The 22145-nt window shown below is 40.3% G+C and overlaps 1 protein-coding gene across 1 annotated transcript; it reads left to right on the plus strand.

Moving 5' to 3' along the window:
* Window positions 1-15635: 15635 nt before the first annotated feature.
* HBE1 (hemoglobin subunit epsilon 1) lies at window positions 15636-17105 on the plus strand. Its single transcript, XM_006732250.3, has 3 exons — window positions 15636-15785; window positions 15909-16131; window positions 16963-17105. The coding sequence occupies exons 1-3, from the start codon at window positions 15694-15696 to the stop codon at window positions 17089-17091; spliced, it is 444 nt and encodes a 147-aa protein (XP_006732313.1). The 5' UTR covers window positions 15636-15693; the 3' UTR covers window positions 17092-17105.
* The last annotated feature ends 5040 nt before the right edge of the window (window positions 17106-22145 follow it).

Raw genomic sequence — 22145 nt, forward strand, 5'->3', positions numbered from 1 at the left:
AATTCTTCCATTCATGTAGCCCTGTGAAGCCCTATGCTGTTACATTTTATTCTCCACTTCCCTGTCATATAAACAGTCATGAACACACAGGAAAGGAAACTCTCCCCATAGTTCTTGATTGGGGTAGATCAATCAAATGATCAAGTGTATGTGTTGAGGCAAATGGGAAAGCAGAGCAAGAAAGAGTTCTGAGTGCAGCAAAAAAACCCCAAAAAAACAAAAACTAAAAAACAAAACAACAACAACAAAAACCCACAATGCTACCTCCCCACTCAGGGATCCAAGAGATGGGAATTTAGGGCTTTGTGAAGCTTGGCCTAAAATCAGGAGCACCAAAGGATATGAAGAGGACAGAGACCCAGTGTCCACACTAAGCAAGGTTCCTTCATGTGACAGGGAGCCTCCTGCCAACTTTTAGAGACCCTCTCTTTACTCTGTCCTATCAGAATCTCCTCACCTCCATCCAGGAACTGTTTTCCACAATCTATGCCCCTGTTAGTTCAAGGAGTTCCCCATGAGGGGACCATCCGAGCACCTAGAGGCTGGACAGCAAGTTCCTACACTCAGCATCCAGGAGGCCCTGAATCCAGTTGTTCAGTGTTCTTTCCTTGGCTCCTGACATTGACTTTGACCCTCTCTCCCCTCCCTAAGGCCTACTAAGATGGTCCATTTGGTAAGCATGGTTCTCCAAGAAATACCTCTTTTGTTAATAGCTTATCCCCAAGTCCCCCTCTAAATATATGGAATCGCTGTAAGTAATAAAAGGAATCACAATAATGAACAAAGCACAAAGGGGAATGAAGTAGAGTTAGGAAATGGAGTAGGAGAGTCATGGGAGAAGAAAGATCAGATTAGTGGATGATAAAATCTGTAACTTATTGAGATCTTTTGTGTTCTAAAGTCTAATCAGTGAAGTTACTGCTTTGAAGACAGTGTGTCATATTTCCTTCCATCCTCATATCAACTCTCTAAGGTAATGTAATTATTATCCCTATTTTTAGATGACAAGACTAAGCTCAAAAGAGTCAAGGCACTTGCCTGAGGTCAAACATGTAAGAGGCAATGCTGGTTCTTGGACCCAAGTCAGGCTCAGTCTACTGTTCATAAGCCCTTTGCTGAAATAATGAGCACCATGAGGCAGATGGGCCCAGGAGAGCAGGGGAATAGCCTGTGGATGAAGGAGGAAGGATGGAGAGGTCAATGACTATAAATTTGAAAGCAGGAGTCTTTTAGGGTTTAGACTTCAGTGAACTTTGACTCAGCAAACTCAAGGTCCCCATAAGGGCTTTGAGAGCTGGTGTGCAAGATGTGTCTATCAGAAGTTGCAGAGAGGGCAGGACTAGCTGCCAGCTATCAGGGACCAGAAGGGCTACAGGTCTGTGGGCTCAGATAGGTGGCCAACTCAGGTTGGTGGCTCTGGGTGGAGCCCGGGACTCTCATAGGAGATAGACTGCAAGTTCAGGGGGAAGCATGGGATGGGGTAGGGAGGGACAGCATGGCAGCATTTTATAGTTAACTGTCACATAAGATTCCCCATATCTTCCTCTAGGCACAAATGCCTTGACTCTTCTGAGCTCAGTTTTGACATCTGTAAAATAAGGGTAATAATTGTATCTATCTTACGGGATTATTATGAAGATCAATAGAGATATGCACAGTCTGTACTGGTGGCAGAGATTCAGGCCAGAGCTATGGGTTCCCTAGGGACCAGATGGCTCCATGCAAAAGGAAAGTTCTAGAAAATAACACCAACCACTTTTAAAGATGTGGAGGCAATCTCAGAACCCAATATTTAATTTTTAGCAATGGTCTGAGATGTACAACAGGAGCCTATCCTTTCCCCAGTAAGGCCATCCTCCCAATACGGCAGTCCAAGTCCAGAGCTTAGCTTTAAGGGATGAACACTTGAAGCCGCAGGGCACAGAGGAAGCCAGCTGACAGCAACTTTGCAGTTGAAGAAACCCTCACTTCACTGGGAGCATGTACAACTCAAGATTCTGAAGCATAAGAGGTCCACTAAAAATCCGACCAGGAGTTGAACAGGAAATAGGTTGATTAAGGGACCAGAAACTACAGGAGAGACACATAAAGAAATAGAGGAAATGTAGACTAGAGCAAAATGAAAAGAGAATGAGAATTAATACTTCCCTGAAATCTTTCTCTAAGTCAGGTGCCATTCTAAGATATTTAAATAGTCTCATTTAGTATGATAGTTCTGCAAAGTATATAAAACATATTATAATTCATTCTAATGATAAGTAATATTTCTTGAGTAATATTTCTTAAGTATATACTAAGATATAATTGAAGTTCATGATATGGATTAACTTAGTTTATCTTTACACCAATATTCAGAATTGGATTAATGTCTCTAAATTAAAAGGCACAGAAAATGTCTTGAAGGCACTTAGCTAATAAGTAGCCAATTTGTGATTTGAACCCAGGTGGTCGGGGCTCTCCTACTGTCTACATTGCATTGCCTCTCTCTAGGAGTGGGGGATTGACAGACAAAGAGATAAAATAATCATGCCAGCTCACAGAGCCAGTAAGAGGTGAGGCTATATGTAGGCCCAGTTCTGCTACTGTGGAAGACCATGCCAATTCCATAGCAAAATACCTATACAGACATCCACAGTGGACTCAGGAAACACAAGTGGGTACTCCTGACCCCTGCTTCCCACTTCCACACCTCGCAGATTAGAGATCAGGGTTTGAGCCACAGTTGCATACCATATGTCCTCAACATGGTTGCATCTCCTTAGGAAAGTTTCAAAGAGAGAGAAGTAAAGAAAAATTTGGGAACAAGTTGACAACAAAAAACTAATGATGTAATGTATGGTGATTAACATAACATAATAAAATAAAATTTAAAAAAAAGAAAATATTAAAAAAAAAAGAGATCCTAGCTTGGATTACAGAGATTGTCAGATTATAGGTTATAGGTAGGTCCCTGAGAACACTAGAGACCCATATCTGCCCAAATGACCCCTTAACCCCCTAGGCCAACCTGCAAGTTTGGTTGAGGAAGACAGTGTTCATGTATTATATTCTTCCATTACTCCTCAGGCTTAACCCACTGCCTCTCTCTTTGCCCTGCAGTAACCTGGAACTTCACCACCCCAAACAAGTCTGTGTGACATTCTAACTAGTGCCAAGCACTGAGGACACAAAACCATGCTAGGTGTAGTGCTGTGGTGATGAGTTAGGAATACAAACAATGAGATTGTCTGCAAGCTCCCTGCGCCTCCCTTTACAGTGACTGACAAGAGTTTTCCCAAATGTTACCAGAGCAAGACCCTGTTCTGTATGTTAACTTCTCCAAAATCAGTTTGGGCTTCACATTGTCTTTCTCATCTGTAGGCAGGAGAGAGGAACTCAGCATTAGTCTTTTAGAAGTCCCTATAGCATCTGTGTTGGGCTAAGCTCTCCTGCTTTTTCTCTCTCAAAAATTAGCCATCAGTGTTTTTTCGCTTAAGGTCTTCCATTGCCTGGGGAGACACTCACTGGTCCAAGGATGACTAGGGGGGAAGGAGTATGACAGGGACAGAAAGTAAAGGGAATGGGTAAATGGGAGGGTCAGAGAAGGAGAAGGTAGACCAGAAGTTGCAACATGATGGCCTATTGTCTAAATATCCCAATAGAATTGTTTGGGGAGGTCTGAAGAGTGTTTCAAAATAAATTGAATCAGTTGCCAAGATTGAAAATCAAGAAATGCCAGACATAAAGGAAGAAATGCATGATCTCACTTTTATGTGGAATCTAAAAACAATTGAGTATATAGAAGCAGAGGGTAGAACAATGGTTACTGGGCTGGGGTGGGGGGAAGGAAATGTGGAGATGTTGGTCAAAGGGTACAAAGTCACAGTTAAATAAGATGAAGAAGTCTGGAGATCTAATGTACAGCATGATGTATACAGTTAGTAATAACAATATTGAATACTGGTAATTTGCTCAGAGTAGATTTCTGGTGTTCTCATCACACACCAAAAAAAAAAAAAAGGTAACTCTGAGGAAAAGATGTTAATTAGCTTGACTGTGGTAATCATTCATTTCACTATGTACATATATATCAAATCATCATATATACACAATTTTATAATAAATACACACAATTTTACTAAAAAAAGAAAAGAAAAGAAAGAAAGAAAGAAAGAAAAGAAAGTAAGAAAAAATAGCTTCAAAGTATCTGTAATTCCAATCATCCTTTGAAAGTAAGATGTGACCCTAATGGTTTAATGTATATACTTATTACAACATTATAAAAACAGATAATACTAAGTGAGCATACACTATGTTCCTATCTCTACATCATGAACTAAATTAATCTTCATAACAGCCTTATGAGCTAAGGCTCATATTATCATTTTATAGTTCAGAGACATGGAGACATTAAGCAAATTACCCAAGGTAATCTAAGAAGTAGGTGGTATTGGTGTCACTGAGTTCTCAAATCTTCATGGCAACATTTAGCTAAAACATTGACTGCCCTATTTTTATCAGGGATGCAGACCCCACCTGACACCCTAGTGCTTTATGTGATTTTTCTGACTCAAGTAAACTTAAGCCTATGATGTAGAACAGGGGAGGAAGGGAGAGCCATTATAACGAGTGATGAAGTCTCCTTCCCTTACCATGCATCACTGAGGCTCCTCTCTAAGATAAAATTACTCTGTCTCATTGTATTTTAACTAGTTCCATGAACCTTGCCTGAAGGGAGATGGGGGCAGGTATTCACCATCAAAAAAAAAAAAAAAAATCCGTGTTCATCTCTCAAGGCCCATCTTACATTTCCTTAATTTTATAAAATCTTTTAGTCCATTACTTACTCCCTGAAAGGAACCACACCTAGAGAGTCATAATCCCCACATACATAACTCTATTAAGTATAGAAAATAGTATAATATTGTATTATATTTAACTATTGTTTTTGACTAGGACTCCCAAAAGGCAAGATGCATGTCTTATTTATAATTCAAGGACTGAAATTAGTGTCTAGCACCTAGCAGGGACTCCAGAAACATTTACTGGATGGCTGTACTTTCTGCAAGCCCAGTCTCCTCTATCCCCTCCAGCCTCCTTGTCTTTGATTAAATAAACCAATTTTCCATTAATTCATATTCCATTTTTGTATTAACCTCCACTGCTGCCTTCCCATAGTGCAAACATAGACATTTCCGCCAGGGCTCAGTCTGAGTCAATGCCCTGGTCCCTATCTTCTTGGTCTGCATAGCCTTCTAGGGCAGGATCTGGCCCCAGGACAGCCATGCTAAGTCATGCTGAGTCATGCTGAGGCTTAGGGTGTGTGGACAGATGTTTTCAGCCTTGAGTGATGACTGCTATCTGGGTCCCCAGCAGGAGCCTCACAGGACAGATGGTAAGAAAAAGAGAAGTTGCTGAGTGACTGTAACTCCACCCCAACCAGCATCATGAAGAGGAAGGGATCCCTGAGGCAGAATATGACATCTCCTAAAATATGTTCCCTTCTGATTTAAAAGATTATTTCTGGTTGTCTCAATAGATGCCATAGAATGAGCAGTCATTGCTCAGCAAATATTAATCTTACAAGTTGTCCTTCATACCTAGAAGTAGAAAAAAATCCATTATTAGTACATGCATATGGATTTTTAGTTCATAAAATATGTAGCCATTAATCTAATTCTATCAGAGTAATTTGAAGCACTGGACCTTTGCTAGCAGCATGGCCAAGGAGATTGATGTTGAAGAAAGGTGTTTCAGAAAAGAATGTGGACTGAATATGTCAGACTTGAGGGATTACACAATTGGGAAAAAAAATTTTTAAATGAGAGACAGATAGATTAATTCAACTGACCTGTCAAGAATTTTTGGATGAACATTTGATTCATTTATGACTATGAGCTTCTTGAAGTCCCAAGCTGTATTGGTTCTGGACATCCAGAGTCCATTCCCAGCCCTGGTACATACTTGGCATAGTTTTTGGTCTTTGTCAGTGAATGAGTGACTCCTTGTCAGTCTACTTGGCTCTGATAGGAACACATAGAGAAGATTTAGTGATGCTATGTTAAAATTTTCTTCTTGATTCAAGTACAGAAGTAGAGACAAGCAACATGACACATGTCTAATGTAAGTGCAGTCATTAAGAAAGGAAGTCTACCTAAAGAATGTTTATAGAGACAGTAGAACACAGGGAGTGAGTTATGTGTGTAATAACTGAGAGAGGGGCTGGAATATGAACAATTTAAATCAAAATTCACGGAAAAAAAGTGACAGAAAAGAATTGGGGCATGGGATTAGAGAGACTAGTATAGTTTGGGTTGAGAGACATGCTTAAGAGTGGTATTGGACTGAACTTGGAAGTTAACTAAAGAATCGGAGATTCATTCATTCTTCATAGTATGAATAAGGAGATATAGCTCAATGGTTGGGGACAAAGAGTTTAGGAGTCAGGCATTCTTGATTTGTGTTCTTGGGAAAATTAAAGAATCACTTACCATCTTTTATCATACATAACATGTAGTAATTATACTTAGATCATCTGTTTGTTTTGATGGCTATGGAATGTCACATATAGACTACTTAAAAATGCCTGAAACAGGGGCACCTGGGTGGCTCAGTTGGTTAAGCCTCCGACTCTTGGTTTTGATGTAGGTCATGATCTCAGGGTTATGAGATTGAGCCCCACATTGGGTTCTGTGCTCAGCAAGAAATCTGCTTGAGATTCTCTCTCTCCCTCTCCTTCTGCCCCTCCCTCCTGCTCATGCATGTGCACTCTCTCTCTCTCAAATAAATAATCTCTTAAAAAAATGCCTGAAGCAGATCACATACTGAAGAAATGACCACTATTATTATTATTGCTATCATTATTGCTCTCGTTGCTGGTCTGTGCCAGACGATACAGTAGGAAATAGAGATGCAGAGAGAAATAGCACAGGACCAGAAACTGTGGGTATCCCCTTATGGTAATCAGGTGAGTTGTGTGAGTAGAATCAGTAAGAAAGAGCCTGCAGATGGATCAGGAGCCAACAAGAGAAGACATTTTCATTCCACACCAAGGTGTTTCAGTGTTACCTTACAGGTGAAGAATGAAGACGTGAGGTTTAGAGATTTGAGCCAAAGAACCAGATCACATCTGTGGAAATGGAAGATAATTTGTGTTGCAAAATGGGAGTTGGATAAGAGTCATTCATTTATGCATTCAGCAAACATATCCAGAGTGCTGCTCTACAACAGTCTCTGTGTTAGACTCTAGTTTACTAATGTGAATAAATGTAGATGAAGCAATGTCACTGGGTTCAAGGAATTCATCTTTTCTGGTGGGGGTGGGTAGTCATTCCGATAAACAGATGATTTTTACTGCAAAATAACAAATGCTGTGATGGAGGAGTGGACGCGGAAGCAAGTCATTCTGCCAGTATTTATTGAGGTTAAGAGATGAGTTTAGTAGGTGATTGTAATAGCAGCTGTTAGAAATGATGGGGTTCTGAGCCAGAACCAGGAGAAGGAATGAGGCCCTATTTCATCAAGGCCCAAAGAGGGTCTGCTATAGTCTACTGGAAAATCGGATGAGAATATAGGCACCTAGGGCACCAGCTAGAATCTGTCTTGGCCAGAAAGTTCAGAGCTCATGGAAATTCAAGACTCAGAAACAAGGAAGTCCTCAGGACTAAGTATCCTGAGTTAGGCAAAGCTAGTCTTTCTCACAGAAATCATTCAGCCTGTGTGGACTTCAGGCTCTAAAATTTATAAAGAAGTTACTCAACCTGTATGTAACTCAGATCCTAAAATTTATCCATCTTAGAATAAATTAATTTCATATTTCCCAAGGAACTGGTCGTATGTCCCCTCCACACAAACGTTTTATCCTTGGGTTCCTTTTGGTAAAAAAGAACTGGCATCATTTTTGTATTTGTTTGTTTATGTTTTGTCTGTTTATCTGCCCGTGTATCCCCACAGTGGTTCAGAGTAGGTGGTCAACAAATATTTGTCAAATGATTGGTGCAGAAGACATACTATCAGAGAGGGACTCTGAAGGATGTGGTTTTGGCCAATTGTGGCAGAAGCTACATCACAGTCTGAGGAAATGCAGTCCTTGTTTATTCTCTTAGCAAAGGATAAAGATGGAAGGACTTTCCTAGAACTCAGCCCACCATCTTTGTTCTGTGCCCACAGGTTTTGAGTTGCCCACCTCTTTTGGCATGGATCACTGCCTGCAGCTGAACCATTAGGTCAAAGTTCTGTTCACTCCTGACTGTTCTACCATATTGACCATCTTGTCTTTCTCAGGGCAGCCCCAGAACAGCTGTTTTTTTTGTTTTTTTTTTTAAATCAAGGGCTCAGATCAAAGTTCTATACAATTCCCTAGGAGACCTTATTATAGTTCTCCAGAATCATCAGAGTAATGTGGTTTACAGTGGTGTCTGCAGAGATGAAATTTATTTAGGACACAAACATGGAAGTACAGTAAACCAGAAGAAGAGATCATACGGTTTTTAGGGGCCTGAAAAAGGGAAGATCCCAAAGATGAAGTGATGGGGAAATATGTGTAATTGTTCCTGATTCTTCCCTGCCTTAGGAAATGTTTTTGGTGTCTGGACCTGGCCCATCACGTGAACCATTTGCTCAAACTTCCAGTAGAGCTCTCCCGTTGTGCCTCTGAAATGTGTTCCTCCTTCTCCAGGCCACCTTTCCAACGCCAGGCCTCTGAGATGCTTCACGCTCTATGATTTCCTCACTGAACTGCAGCCACTGTCTCCTGACCATTATTTCTGCCTACATTGTCTGTCCCTATACACCAGAATTATCTTCCTGAAACATGGTCCTGAAATATCTCTCTGGGCTGTCGGGAGGAATCAGAATTTTCCTACTGCCTTCAAGGAAATATCTAAGTTTATCAATCTGAAATATCAATCAGAAACCTTGTAAGTATGTCAGCTTTACTAGGATATAATTTATATACTGATTCATTTGAAATATACAGTTTTGTGATTTTTAGTATATGCTCAGTTGTACAGCCATCAATACAATCAATTTTAGAACACTTAGGGCGCCTGGGTGGCTCAGTCGGTTAAGCGACTGCCTTCGGCTCAGGTCATGATCCTGGAGTTTCGGGATCGAGTCCCGCATCGGGGTCCCTGCTCGGCAGGGAGTCTGCTTCGCCCTCTGACCCTCCCCCCTCTCATGCTCTCTGTCTCTCATTCTCTCTCTCTCTCAAATATATAAATAAAATCTTAAAAAAAAAAAAAAGAACACTTATTCATCCCCAAAAGAAACTTCATATCCTTTTGAGGTCACATAACTTTTATTACAGTATATTGTTATAATTGTCCTATTCTATTATTAAATAAAGTTATTGTTGTTAACCTCTTAATGTGCCTAATTTATAAACTTTATCATAAGTATGTATGTATAGGAAAAAACTGAGTACATATAGGGGTCAGGACTACCCGCAGTTTCAGACATCCACTGGGGGTCTTGGAACACATTCCCTGTCAATAAGAGGCAACAACTGTACATATACATAGGTATGCATATATGCAGATATAATGAGTGCATTAATCACATACATATATGTGTATGTATATATATATATTTGTTTTATGTATGTTTTTTCTTACAACTCTGATACAGGAATTATTACTGTTACAAATTTTATAAATTAGCATCTCTATGACCACACCTTCTTCTACTCTCTCCCTCACTTCATCTGTGCCTGCGTTGGACTTATTTTCATTCCCTGAAAATCCTTTTTTTTTTTTTTTTTAAAGATTTTATTTATTTATTTGAGAGAGAGAATACATGAGAGGGGGGAGGATCAGAGGGAGAAGCAGACCCCCTGCTAAGCAAGGAGCCCGATATGGGACTCGATCCCGGGACTCCAGGACCACGACCCGAGCCGAAGGCAGTCGCTTAACCAACTGAGCCACCCAGGCGCCCTCCCTGAAAATCCTAAGCATCCTCCCACTTCAGAATCTTTATATTTGCAACTCCCTATGCCTTAAACATTTCCTGATGGTTCTGTATGAATTGCTCCTTCATCATCTATTGGTATCTTCTCTCTTCTCACGTGTCCCCTTATATAAGAACATTCCTGCCACGCTTTTTAAAGTAGCAATATCATTCCACCCTTGTCGCCATCACACTCTGCCCTTCAGTCCAGTGTTCTCTTCCTCAGTGCACTGAGCAACACTGGCATATTCCATGTATTCTACTTGTTCAGTTACTTTTGTCTAAGTCCTCCCACTATTTACCCCATTAAAACAGGGACTTTGCTTTTCTCACTTCTGTGTTCTTAGCACTTTTGCAGTTGTTGAATGAATGGTCAAACACACACAAATAAAAGTACAAAGGATATAGACAAATAGCCACTGTTGTATGCGTACAAAGCAATTGGTGGAACAGTGCTGGGAGTAGGAAGGCCAGCTAGAGCTAGTCAGATCCCAGTAGGCAGAACTGTGATCAGATTCTTGAGTTCCAAGATGTGGCCCACATGTAGGTTGAGAGAGGTTCTTGAAGGCTTATTCTGGCCAAATAAAAGGCACACAAACCAAACTAGAAACCAGGGTACTTATTTGTTATTCTGCATTGGGATTTACAACTGCAATACTCACATTTATTAAATAATAAGTCCTTTCCTTACATCAATCAGATAAAAGGAGAGGGGACAAATTGTGAAAAGGTTGGTGGCTGGGTGCAATCATGCCAAATAACCCTCTTGCCAATGGGATCAGATGTGGCTTATTCATCCATCTGCATAACAAGGCTAGCCATGGCATGGACATAAATGTCATGTGAGGTTCAGAACATCTCTAGACTCTAAGCCAACAAAAGAGATCTTCCTTTTCCTATTCTTTCCTTATTGGTCAACTCTATAATGATTGGCATTTTTTTCTTTATACATCAGAACATTTCATAACATTATAAGTAAGAGCTTCTGGCCTGGAGGTCATTCTGTCTCTTTCAAGTGACTTTGAGTCTCTCTTTTTGTCACTAAATTTATCTTTTGATCTCAGTTGAAATTAGAGAATGCAATTTATTCCCCTGGCTTCCTAGGCCTTGCACATTATCTAGTCACTGTGGTGTTTATATTCTGATAATACTCACATATTTGTGATCACACACACACATGCATATTACACATGCATATTTATCAGGCACTTCTGAGCAGCCTTGCAGGACCTTCAAACACTAACCCACAATCTCTTGCATTTGTTGACATGTAAGAACCAAGGATAGGGTCTTCAAGACAGTAAGAGAAGCACTCTGGATTTCACTGTCTTTAGTGTCTTAGTTCCCTCCCTTGCCACAGTTCTGTGTAGTCTTGAGCTCTTATCTATGCCCACAGTTTCTGACCCCACCCAGCTATCACCAGCTCAAGTCTCTAGAAGGAGAAAAACACTGGATCTGCCTGCCTGTGTTGATTAAAAACAAACCAAAATGAAATAAAAGCCCCCCAAATTCCAGAAAGCAAATGAATTAACAAACCTGAAGAAGAAGAAGAAGAGGAGAAGGAAGAGGAGGAAGAGGAGGAAGAGGAGGAAGAAGAAAGAGGAGGGGGAGAGAATGAGGAAGAGAAACAAAAATAAAAATAAAACAAAACAAAACACAAAAAGATCAATCAGTCAAACATGGGCAGGAAAAGATTGGTGACCTTAGGGACTGAATCGGTTGGAGTACAAAGAAGTGCTACATTAGCTCGTTGGTCTAGGAATCTAGGAGAAATTCCTTTCCCTCTCAGATGCCTCAAACTCCTTTAAAATAGGGGTTGTGGGAACTTGGTTTCAGAAAGAACCCTCCTGGGGCTAAAATTAGCAAGGGCTACAAAGCGTTTAGGGGAGGAGCAATCACTAGCTGCCCCCACTAGGTCTACAAAACAAAGGGTGCTAGTTTCTCATAATTCCTTGTGGTGGATGATCTTGTTAATGGATGGGGTCCAACCATAACCATTACTGCTTCCATTTAAGCCCTGCTTACTTACCAAACCTCAAATTTATCCTTTTCCAGAGAGATGTAAATTTTCTATTCAGGAAACATGTTATGCCATAACTTCAATACTGAATACCCAAAGTGCTGAAGATAGCATGCCTAGGTTAAAAAAAAAAAAAGCGTTAAATGTTTTTAGAATTCAGAAGTCACCAAGTCAAAGACTTCCCAATCTTCTAGTTGTAGACATGGAAGCTTAGCATAAAATTGGATCTTTTCCATCACTTCTATATACAAGATTCTAAGCCCTATACCTAGAGGAGTCCCATTTGAATCAACCCTAGGTAGAAATATAAATATTAGGTTTATGCATGCTTCAGAGGTACTCTATTTGGATAAAGTTTATTAAATCATTACTTGACTTAGGTCAGAGCCATGGGATATGAACCAATAACACATGGTAGTGCAGTAAACTGAAGGGAAGGAAGATTAGGAAATACTGGCTCTAATAATGGAGTCACTCCTTCACAGTATGTTTTTCTATATTTTTCTTAGTTCATAAAGTACATTGGGCAATATTATTTGCAATAAACAGGGGAAAAAAACAGGAATTCCCTGTTTTTGAAAACAAATCACAAAAATAGATGAAGGCAACTTTACTTAAGGTGAAAAAGCATCAAGGAAAGCAAGAAAATAGAGCTACATTTCTGAAGAAATGGGAGATTTATGACTGTCTAAGCTGCTAAATTCAAGTTTTAACCTTCCAGGTCCATCATGCAGAAAAGTGTGCAGTAACTGAGTTCTGGCCCTCCATTTCCTCACCCTCTTGCTTAATTAACATTCACACACATCTCTGGCTATGCCTTAGGCACAGTGATCCCAGAGGTCAGACCACTGAAGTTTGTATCGTAAGCTGCCAACTGGGAGAAATCACTCTGAGAACAAAACCCAGCTCTGGTTGACTCACCTACAGCCTTTGTGAGAGAAGGTGCCAAGGAGGCGGCATGGGACTTAGAAAGCAGCCGTGTTGCCTGACGTCAGTGTGGTCTGTTCTCTCATTGCTTCGGTGAACAGAAAATGTTCACTGGCTTCCTGCATGGCAGTCACAGGAAACTCTTGCTACTCATGGTAACCAACTTATTCTAGGTGGATGCAACACCTCATGGAACCTTTGATAGATACCATCTATTTCTGTTATGAGACTATAAATTCTGACGCATAATGGAAGCAGACTGATAGCCTCTCTAATAGAGAATCCTACACAACTTTTTATAGCTTCAATGGTTTATAAACCCTGTCAATGATTTTCTACTTTTAAAATTCAAAAATTAAAAAAAAAAAGCTCATTGTGGTGAAGAATAATTTTGGAGTAATTTTTCTCAGATAATACAATGAAAACCATGTAGTGGGGCCAAAGACCTAGTTTACCTACCAACAGCATGACTTATATAATCCACACGAATAACACCTAAAGATATATTTGACTCATAGGATTTATAGGTGTCATAAATTAACTATAAATTTAGATTTAAGAAAATATTTTATTTTTTCCTGCTTAAGAGACATCTTAAATTTCTTAAAATCCTTCAGAGAGCTTACAAAAGTACAAATGTTACAGAACACCTGACAGGCAGGAATTAATGTTTATCAAAATTGGGAATTTCTTGGGGCACCTGGGTGGCTCAGCGGTTAAGTGTCTGCCTTAGGCTCAGGTCATGATCCCACGGTCCTGGGATCGAGCCCCGCATTGGGCTCCCCGCTCGGCGGGAGGCTTTCTTCTGCCTCTCCCTCTCCCCTCTTGTGTTCCCTCTCTCGCTGTGTCTCTCTCTGTCAAATAAATAAATAAAATCTTTAAAAAAAATTGGAATTTCTTTTTAAAAAGTCCTTTAATATAAATACCTTAAGACATAACATGTTTTTTACTTTATTAATTTTTTAATTTTATATGTAATAAATATTCTCTCTCTAAATGTAATAAATATTCTTACTGTTTACTTTTTCTGATGATTTAATCTTTCTGATCTATCTGAATAATCATATCACTTATTTCTAATCATGTCACTCATGAAAAACCCTGGGTTTTTCATCCAGGAAAGGGAGACAATAATAATATTTCATATTTGAAGTAAAGTACTTCAAAATGAGCAGCTGAGATAATTTAGCTTGAATCAACAAGCACCTAAGCAGTAAGAGACTACACTCAGCCAACCTGAACTGACTTCAGCATCAGAATTGATAAGCCTTGAACTGAGCTACAGGTATGCGGCTTTTCAACTCTGTAATATATATAGTCTAGCCCAGGGAGGTTTTCCTGACTTTCTGAAGAGGGGAAAAGCTAACAAACACTGTGAAAGTCACAGCCCAGGAACACTGGTCCATTAAAGACTGAAACTTAATTATACAACTATAGAATGTTTCTCCTCCAGCATTCCTTACCACCATACCAACAGGACTCCAGACTAATAACAGTGGATTGCAATTGAAAAAGTTGCAAGGTGCAGACTCTAGTTCATGCTGAGTTTTTAGGGAAGTCCAAAGACAAGAGTGGCATCAACAAACAAACAAACAAATAAACAAACAAAAGGACTCTAGAGGCATTTGAAGCCTCTGGCACCTATGGCTGCAACAAACATTAAACATACTCCAACCTCTAGCCTAATTACCTGCCAGTTCATCTATTCCTCAGCTTGATCACAAGTCCTGGTTTTATTTTTTTATTTATTTTTATTTTTTAAAGATTTTATTTATTTATTTGACAGATAGAGACACAGCGAGAGAAGGAACTCAAGCAGGGGGAGTAGGAGAGGGAGAAGCAGGCTTCCCCGTGGAGCAGGGAGCCCGACGCGGGGCTCGATCCCAGAACCCCAGGATCATGACGTGAGCTGAAGGCAGACACTTAACGACTGAGCCACCCAGGTGTCCCACAAGTCCTGGTTTTAAATAATTGTAGAGTCCTCAGGTGTCTCACTGATTAAAGAAGTATTAGCGGGGCAGAAAATCAAGAAAAGAGCTCAGGGAAATCTCCCCAAAGTAGCCAATTTCCCCTGAAGTCACAGAGAAATGGACAGAGAGAGGGTTCCACGGAAGCACAGGACATAAGTTTATTCTTTCTGTCCTTTCTATGAAATTACCCTCAGGTATTGTACTTTGGGATTGAAGTCTTAGTCCTATTGTGGATCCCTTGTTACTCTCTTCAGCTTCCTGAAGTAACCATGTATGTGTTTTGTCTCCTTTGGAAAACTAAGAACCAGAGGCTTGGTTATAATCCACTCCTCAAGTGAGTTAAAACTGGCTGAGATTCTGTGTCAACAACTGTACTTTTTTCTTTTTGACTCTGTTCTTGTCCCTGTCACCATCTTTAACTCAAATATTAAAACTGTTTTGACTGAAACTCTTCCCCTATCTTGGGCTTAGCTCCTTTCAATAGGTTTTTCTTGGAGAAGAAGAAAGGGAGAGATGGATGTCATCTTGGAGTATCACCTGGGGAGAAAAGAGGGTGAAAAGGAGAATGAATGGTAAATTGTGTTGAGGACAGAAGAGGAGCCAACAAAGGAAGACTGTCTCAGGAACCAATATACATTATCACAGGTTCCGTGTACCTTCTTCATTGTTGACCCTTTCCTGACCTGACTCCACCCCTGAGGGACACAGCTTAGCCTTGACCAATGACTTCAAAGAACTAGGAGGAACAAGGGGCCAGAAGGTCAGCAGTAAAGAATAAAAGGTGACAGCTTCCAGGAATAACACAAACCTACTTCTCTCTCTGATCACCTGTAAGCTCCCAGACCTGACATCATGGTGCATTTTAGTGCTGAGGAGAAGACTGCTGTTACTAGCCTGTGGGGCAAAGTGAATGTGGAAGAGGCTAGAGGCGAGGCCCTGGGCAGGTAGGCACTGGGTTTCAAGGTATGGGAAAGGGTGGTGAATATGAACCTGGCCAAGTGACCAGGAAATTCCTCCAGATTTTTGAAAGTCTCTGATTTTCCATCTACAACGGTTCCATCCCATAGGCTCCTGGTCGTTTACCACTGGACCCAGAGGTTCTTTGACAACTTCGGCAACCTGTCCTCTGCTTCTGCCATCATGGGTAACCCCAAGGTCAAGGCCCATGGCAAGAAGGTGCTGACTTCCTTTGGAGATGCTATTAAGAACATGGACAATCTCAAGGGCGTCTTTGCTAAGCTGAGTGAGCTGCACTGTGACAAGCTGCACGTGGATCCCGAGAACTTCAGGGTGAGTCAGGAAATGTTCATGTGCTCTTTTATTACTTTTCACTTTGAGATAATAACGGAAGTTGAGTCTTTGATTGGAAAGACTAACAAAAATTTCAGAAATTATGGTTTGAACTTGGTTTTAGAAGGACACATCTCCAATGTGCATAACCAGGACCACCTTGATTCAGGATTAGTGACAGTAAAGGGCTATTAGCAGCCAGAGTTTGCTTAAAAGTTTTCAAGTACTTTTGTCAGAACCAGATGTGTTCATCCTAGAGAATGACTTCAGAGAATAGCAGACTTGTTCAAGGAGGAATGGAATTTGGTGTTTCGTAGATAAAGTTCTGTCTCAAGGAAGGTGAAAAGTCTTATTTTATGTGGGTCCTGATGACTAAAGTTTAGGGAGAGATTTGGGGGAAAAATTTTTAGACAGACTCTCTCAAAGAAATATACAACAAGTTCTCTAAAATATATTAAATTACCTGTCAGTATTGTTACCAAATGGAGGCGTGTTCCTGCACTGATTGGAGACTTTAAATAAACTCACTCTGGGCACCCATGCAGCCCTAAAATCCCATTATTACAAGAATTAACCAGTTGGTAGATAAGAGAGGGAGGGAGAGACGCAAATAAAAATGGTGGCTTGGGAGGCAGGGAGTTGAATGGAGAGCTCACTCATTACATTGAATTTAGGGACTAGCTTATCTGAGCTTTTTGCAGGCACACACCTTGGGGCAGTTTAAGGTGTGGACTTGGCAGGGAGTATAGGTATTGAGCCACTTTTTCTGCAATTCTTTTTGAGAACTTCTACTCAACATGCCAATTTGTCATTTTATCTTTCACCTAACAGCTCCTGGGCAACGTATTGGTGATCATTCTGGCTTCTCATTTTGGCAAAGAATTCACCCCCGGTGTACAGGCTGCTTGGCAGAAGCTGGTGGCTGGTGTTGCCACTGCTCTGGCCCACAAGTACCACTGAGTCCTCTTTCCAGTTCAGCAGTACCCTTCTGTGTCCCCAGTGTCCTCCTTCTGCATATGGGGATTTGGGTTTGGCCTTGAGAGCACAGTTTCTGTTTAATAAAGTTCATTCTATTCAACAATCAGAAATTAATATTGTGTCTTCTCCATCTTTCACTCTCGTGTTAAAGGAGAAAAGTTTCGTTGGCTGAGGGGTGGGAGGAGACATAGGAAAAAATAAGAGCTCCTTTGGGAAGACAGACATTATGGGAGGATTCTAGAGGATCTTGGTGGATGATAGAATAGGGAAGAAGTTTTCTGGGTGGGGGAAAATGTTAGTTAAGCTGGCAGGGATTTACAGGGCAGTGTGGCAAAAAGTTACTGTAGAGGGGAAGGAAGGAGGTGCTAAGCAGTGCCTCAGAAAAAAATAAGATAGATTTGTGGTACATGTCTTAGCTTTAAAACCTTTGCAAGGATCTAAGGTCTAGGCTAGGGTTATTTTTCAATTTGCTTTAATGTACATATTGAATCAGCTAACTTATCATATATCTTGTGAGGCTGAATTGGACATAAGAAGATGAGTTGAGGGATGGCTGGGAACTTTCCAGAAAAATAACCAACAATAAGCTCTTCTTTCCCAAAGGGTTCCATGGTCTCAATGGGGAGCCAAGGTTAAGACACATGAAATCATTGTGTGTTATTTTATTTATTTATTTTTTTAAAGATTTTATTTACTTATTTGGCAGAGAGAGACACAGCAAGAGAGGGAACACAAGCAGGGGGAGTGGGAGAGGGAGAAGCAGGCTTCCCGCAGAGCAGGGAGCCGGACGCGGGGCTCGATCCCAGGACCCTGGGATCATGACCTGAGCCGAAGGCAGATGCTCAATGACTGAGCCACTCAGGCGCCCCTGTGTGTTATTTTATAATCGAATGTAACATGCACTAAAATAAAGTTGGAGTTAAGATACTGTATGAATTTGGGGGAGGGGAGAATGATCAAGACTTCATGGAGTAGAGGAGATACTAACGAAGGCTCATAGTCTAAAACCAGTAAGCTAGGGCTTGGTGACTTGCAGGAAAATGGCTTTCTGGAAATAGAGGAGACAGTAAGACATAGGTAGAGCATTAGGAAAGACAAGATAATGCCAGGATAAAGTTCACTGAATGAACTTTGAATATAAAAATAAAATAATATAAAAATAAAAACCTGAATATAAATATAAAAACTATTACTAAGCTTTTGGCAAGAGTAAACAATAAATATCCTTAGAACTATAACGACTCAAGGAATAGTAGTTGGGGGGAAAGTAATCAACTTAATTCACACAAAATGAATTCAAAATTGCAGAGGCTAGACATGGATGCTAATTCAGAGCAACAGCCATAATGGCCTAAACCCAAGAGCAGTGACATCTGCAAAAAAGTGAAGGATGAGCAGAGGTAGAATGAGGAAAAGATGATATCTGACTGGCTGGGGTGGATGACAAGGAAGGAGCTGGTAGTTGATGACTGAAATCTCCCAGCCTGGGGGTGGGGGGGAGGGAGGGGCGGAATCTAACAAGAGGCTAGGCACTGACTTGGGATACTTCTGAGGAAGTGGCATGACTCAATCACTCTTGAGGGAGTCATTGCTAGGTTGCTCGGGAATCTTGACCTCCAGGCCTTGAGTCAAACCCTCACATCAAGGTTCAAGACCTTCACACTTTACAAGTTAAGAGTGTCGTATCTTGACAAATTTAACTCTCAGGCATTTCATTGACCCTGTGCATTGATTAGAATTTGTCCTGTGAATTACCTTCTGATTTGGGCTCATGTCTCCACAACAGTGGTGAGAAGCAAATGATTACTTAGTTGCAGGCTATCACCAGCACTGGTCTCTGAGCCCTGTAGCCTCTCTTTTTGCCCCTCAGCAAAGGAAACAGAGGCTATTCCCGGCACTACACCAGTCAGTCAGTCAGTCAGTCAGTCAGTGTCTCAGTCAATAACAAACGTGAATTTTTAATTCTCCCTCTCCCACTCCCCCTGCTTGTGTTCCCTCTCTCGCTGTGTCTCTCTCTGCCAAATAAGTAAATAAAATCTTTAAAAAAATAAATAAATAAAATAACACACAATGATTTCATGTGTCTCATTTCCTCTTTCTTGCCTTCAGCTCTTAACTCTGACTCTGCCTGTCACAGGGTCGACGGTGATGATGGAGTGGTGGGCAGAAGATACATTCTTTATCCCTTAAGGGTCTAGATTTCAATATCAATGTTGCCAGTCGAGACCATTTAAATGATAACAACTTCATAATTAACACACACACGTGCATATGCACATGCAGACACAGGTCTGGATGACTCAGATTATTTTTTTTAAGATCTATTTATTTATTTATTTTAGAGAGAGAGTGAACACAAGAGGGAGAGACAGAGGGAGAGGGAGAGAGAGTCCCAAGCAGACTCCCCAGTGCATGTAGAGCCTGACACAGGGCTCAATCTCAAGATCCTGAGATCACGACCTGAGCTGAAACCCGAGTCAGATGCTTTGCCAGCTGAGCCACCCAGGAGCTCCTCAGACTTTTAATAGATGAAAAAAGGACTAATTATTATTGATAGGCAATAAGAGCCATGTGAGAAAAATAATGTCATAATGAACAGGATATTCTTGGAATATTAAGAGTACAGAGGTTTAGAGGTAATGTCATTACCAGGATGACAATTCTCTAATGGCTTCTCACTCTCTACCACTGAAGACAAATCCCAAGTTATTAGGTTTCTGCTTCCTGCAGCAACATTTCCTGCCTACCTGTATCCTTACCTTTACATGTCATCTGCACCAGCCCATTATTTATGTCTCCAGCATACCAAAGGTTTGTCATACCTCCCTCAGAGGTGTGGATTACCTATTCCAGCTGTCAGAACTTTTATTCCAATATCTCCCCATAACAAATTCCTTCTTTTCATTCTCACTCCAGCTCAAATACTACTTCCTGAGAAGGACTAATCCTGATGTAATCGTGTCCCTCCCTCATTGAGTCCAGATATTCATTTCTTCATAGCAAATGACAGTTACTGAAATTATGTTGTAGATTGGTTTAATTATTCATTTTTGATATCTTCCACACCCACATTATAAATATTAAGAGGAAAGTTTTCTTCTCTGCCTCATTTATCTTAGATCTCTATTACTTAGAACAATTATTCAACAATTAGATTTTGAGTGTCTCAGAATACATGAGAAGGAGTGTTTAAAAAAATGCATGGATGGCTTCTGTAATGAAATAACTTTAGCGGTGAGGATTTAGGCAATGTCAGAAGCAATGACTTGGGGAAAAGGGAAAGATAAAACAGCAATGGACAAGGAGAAATCAATGAACCTTTGGAAGAGACTGCCTTGAAAGCATAAGAGAAAAGCAGGAGTTGCAGAGGACTACTGGAAAACTATTTGGGTTTGGCCTTGAGAGCTTACAGACATGAGGGGTCATAGAAATCCATTTATCTGAGGAGTGGTTAAGGCTTTCTCACTCTTTAAAGTCTTTAGACGCTTGGAAATCAGCTTCTGATTCACTCTCCATGGCCAAGTTCTACAAACTGAACCCAAAGGATTATCAAATATGATCAAAGATCTACATACACTCATCTCACAGACTTCCTATTTTACAGACTACAATCTGGCTCTGAAGCTTATATCTCCTTACCAATCCAAGTGTGCCCTTAAATTGAGAAAGGTGTCAAATTATTATGGCTATCACTGGAAAATAACTACTGATATCATGAATCTCATCTTCCTGGACTTTTAGTTACCCTCATCTATGAGCAGGTACAGGCTTTAAATGAGGTCATGAAGACTGAAAAGATCTCACCTATGCTGTCATAGTTTCAGGCAACCTGATAAGTTAGAGGATAAACTAATTTGGAGAGAGAGGCATCCTGAAATAAAATGGCCACAGAGGCAAATAATCAAGCCCGGTTTCCAAAGCTTCAGGGATCACAATTTAGCAAATATCAGGCTTCGGCTGTGCTCAAAGTTGCCTCTTCTCTTCCTTCATTTCACTTATCTCTGATTTTAAAGAGAATCCTCTTGGGTTTGCCTCAAATTCTTATTCTTCTTTACCGTTGTCTTCACCATTTCCCTAAGAACAGATAATAGTCTCTCAATAATATCAAGTTGAAAGGATTAATTCTCTAATGGCAGGAATTCATTCTCCATGTATTGGATTGAGCGTTTTAAATTTTAGAGTACCCTGTAAGTAACATAGAGGTGCAGTCTCAATGTTATTTTTTTAAGGAGTGATCTCAGGGAGAAACAAACAAGCTCATTTCCTAAAGCTCTAAATGCAGGAGTAATAGACTCTGAGAGGAAAAAAAAAAATGAACCATTCCCCTTCTCACTGGAAGTGTGTACATCCTATCCTATAAAAATGCATTCTTTGAACATATACCAAATCACGGTATCCCAGTGACTAGCACAATGCCTGGCATAGTCAGTGTACAGATGTTTGTGTGAGTGAATGAGGGGTGTGCAGAAGCTCTTTATATGGCACAGGGAAGCCAGCGGACACAGGACTACATACCACAAGAAAACTAATGAGTTGATGCTAATTTAATGTATTTTTACCTCACACTAAGGTAATGCTTAATAAAGACATTAATATTCAACTTTTAGAAGTTAGCACAGTGCAATGCACATAGTGGGTGCTCAATAATGTTAAATGAACAGATTTGTAATACTAGACTTAATTCCATCTGACTACTCTTAAATTTTCAGTTAGAGCATAGATATTGTAAAATCCAAATCCAAATACACATTAAAATCTTGTTTTCCTGAAAGTATGACATCTAAAATACTTGTAGAAAAACCTTGTCATAAACTGATTTGACTTTGATATTGGCTTATAATGTCTCTTCTTATCATATGTAATATTAGTGGAACATTCAACTCTACCCAAACCATAAGAATTTTTCAATGATCAGTTGTCTGAAGCCATTATATGAACTGTTAGGTTGGATTTGGCTGGGTGTGGCAGTTGTTGGATTTTAAATCAAAGGACTTCTAATAAGTATCTTCCAAAAGCAAGTGCTAGAACCCTATTCA

The sequence above is a fragment of the Leptonychotes weddellii genome, chromosome 11 (genome assembly GCF_054177405.1).
Source record: "Leptonychotes weddellii isolate Sample4059 chromosome 11, ASM5417740v2, whole genome shotgun sequence".
NCBI lineage: Eukaryota > Metazoa > Chordata > Mammalia > Carnivora > Phocidae > Leptonychotes > Leptonychotes weddellii.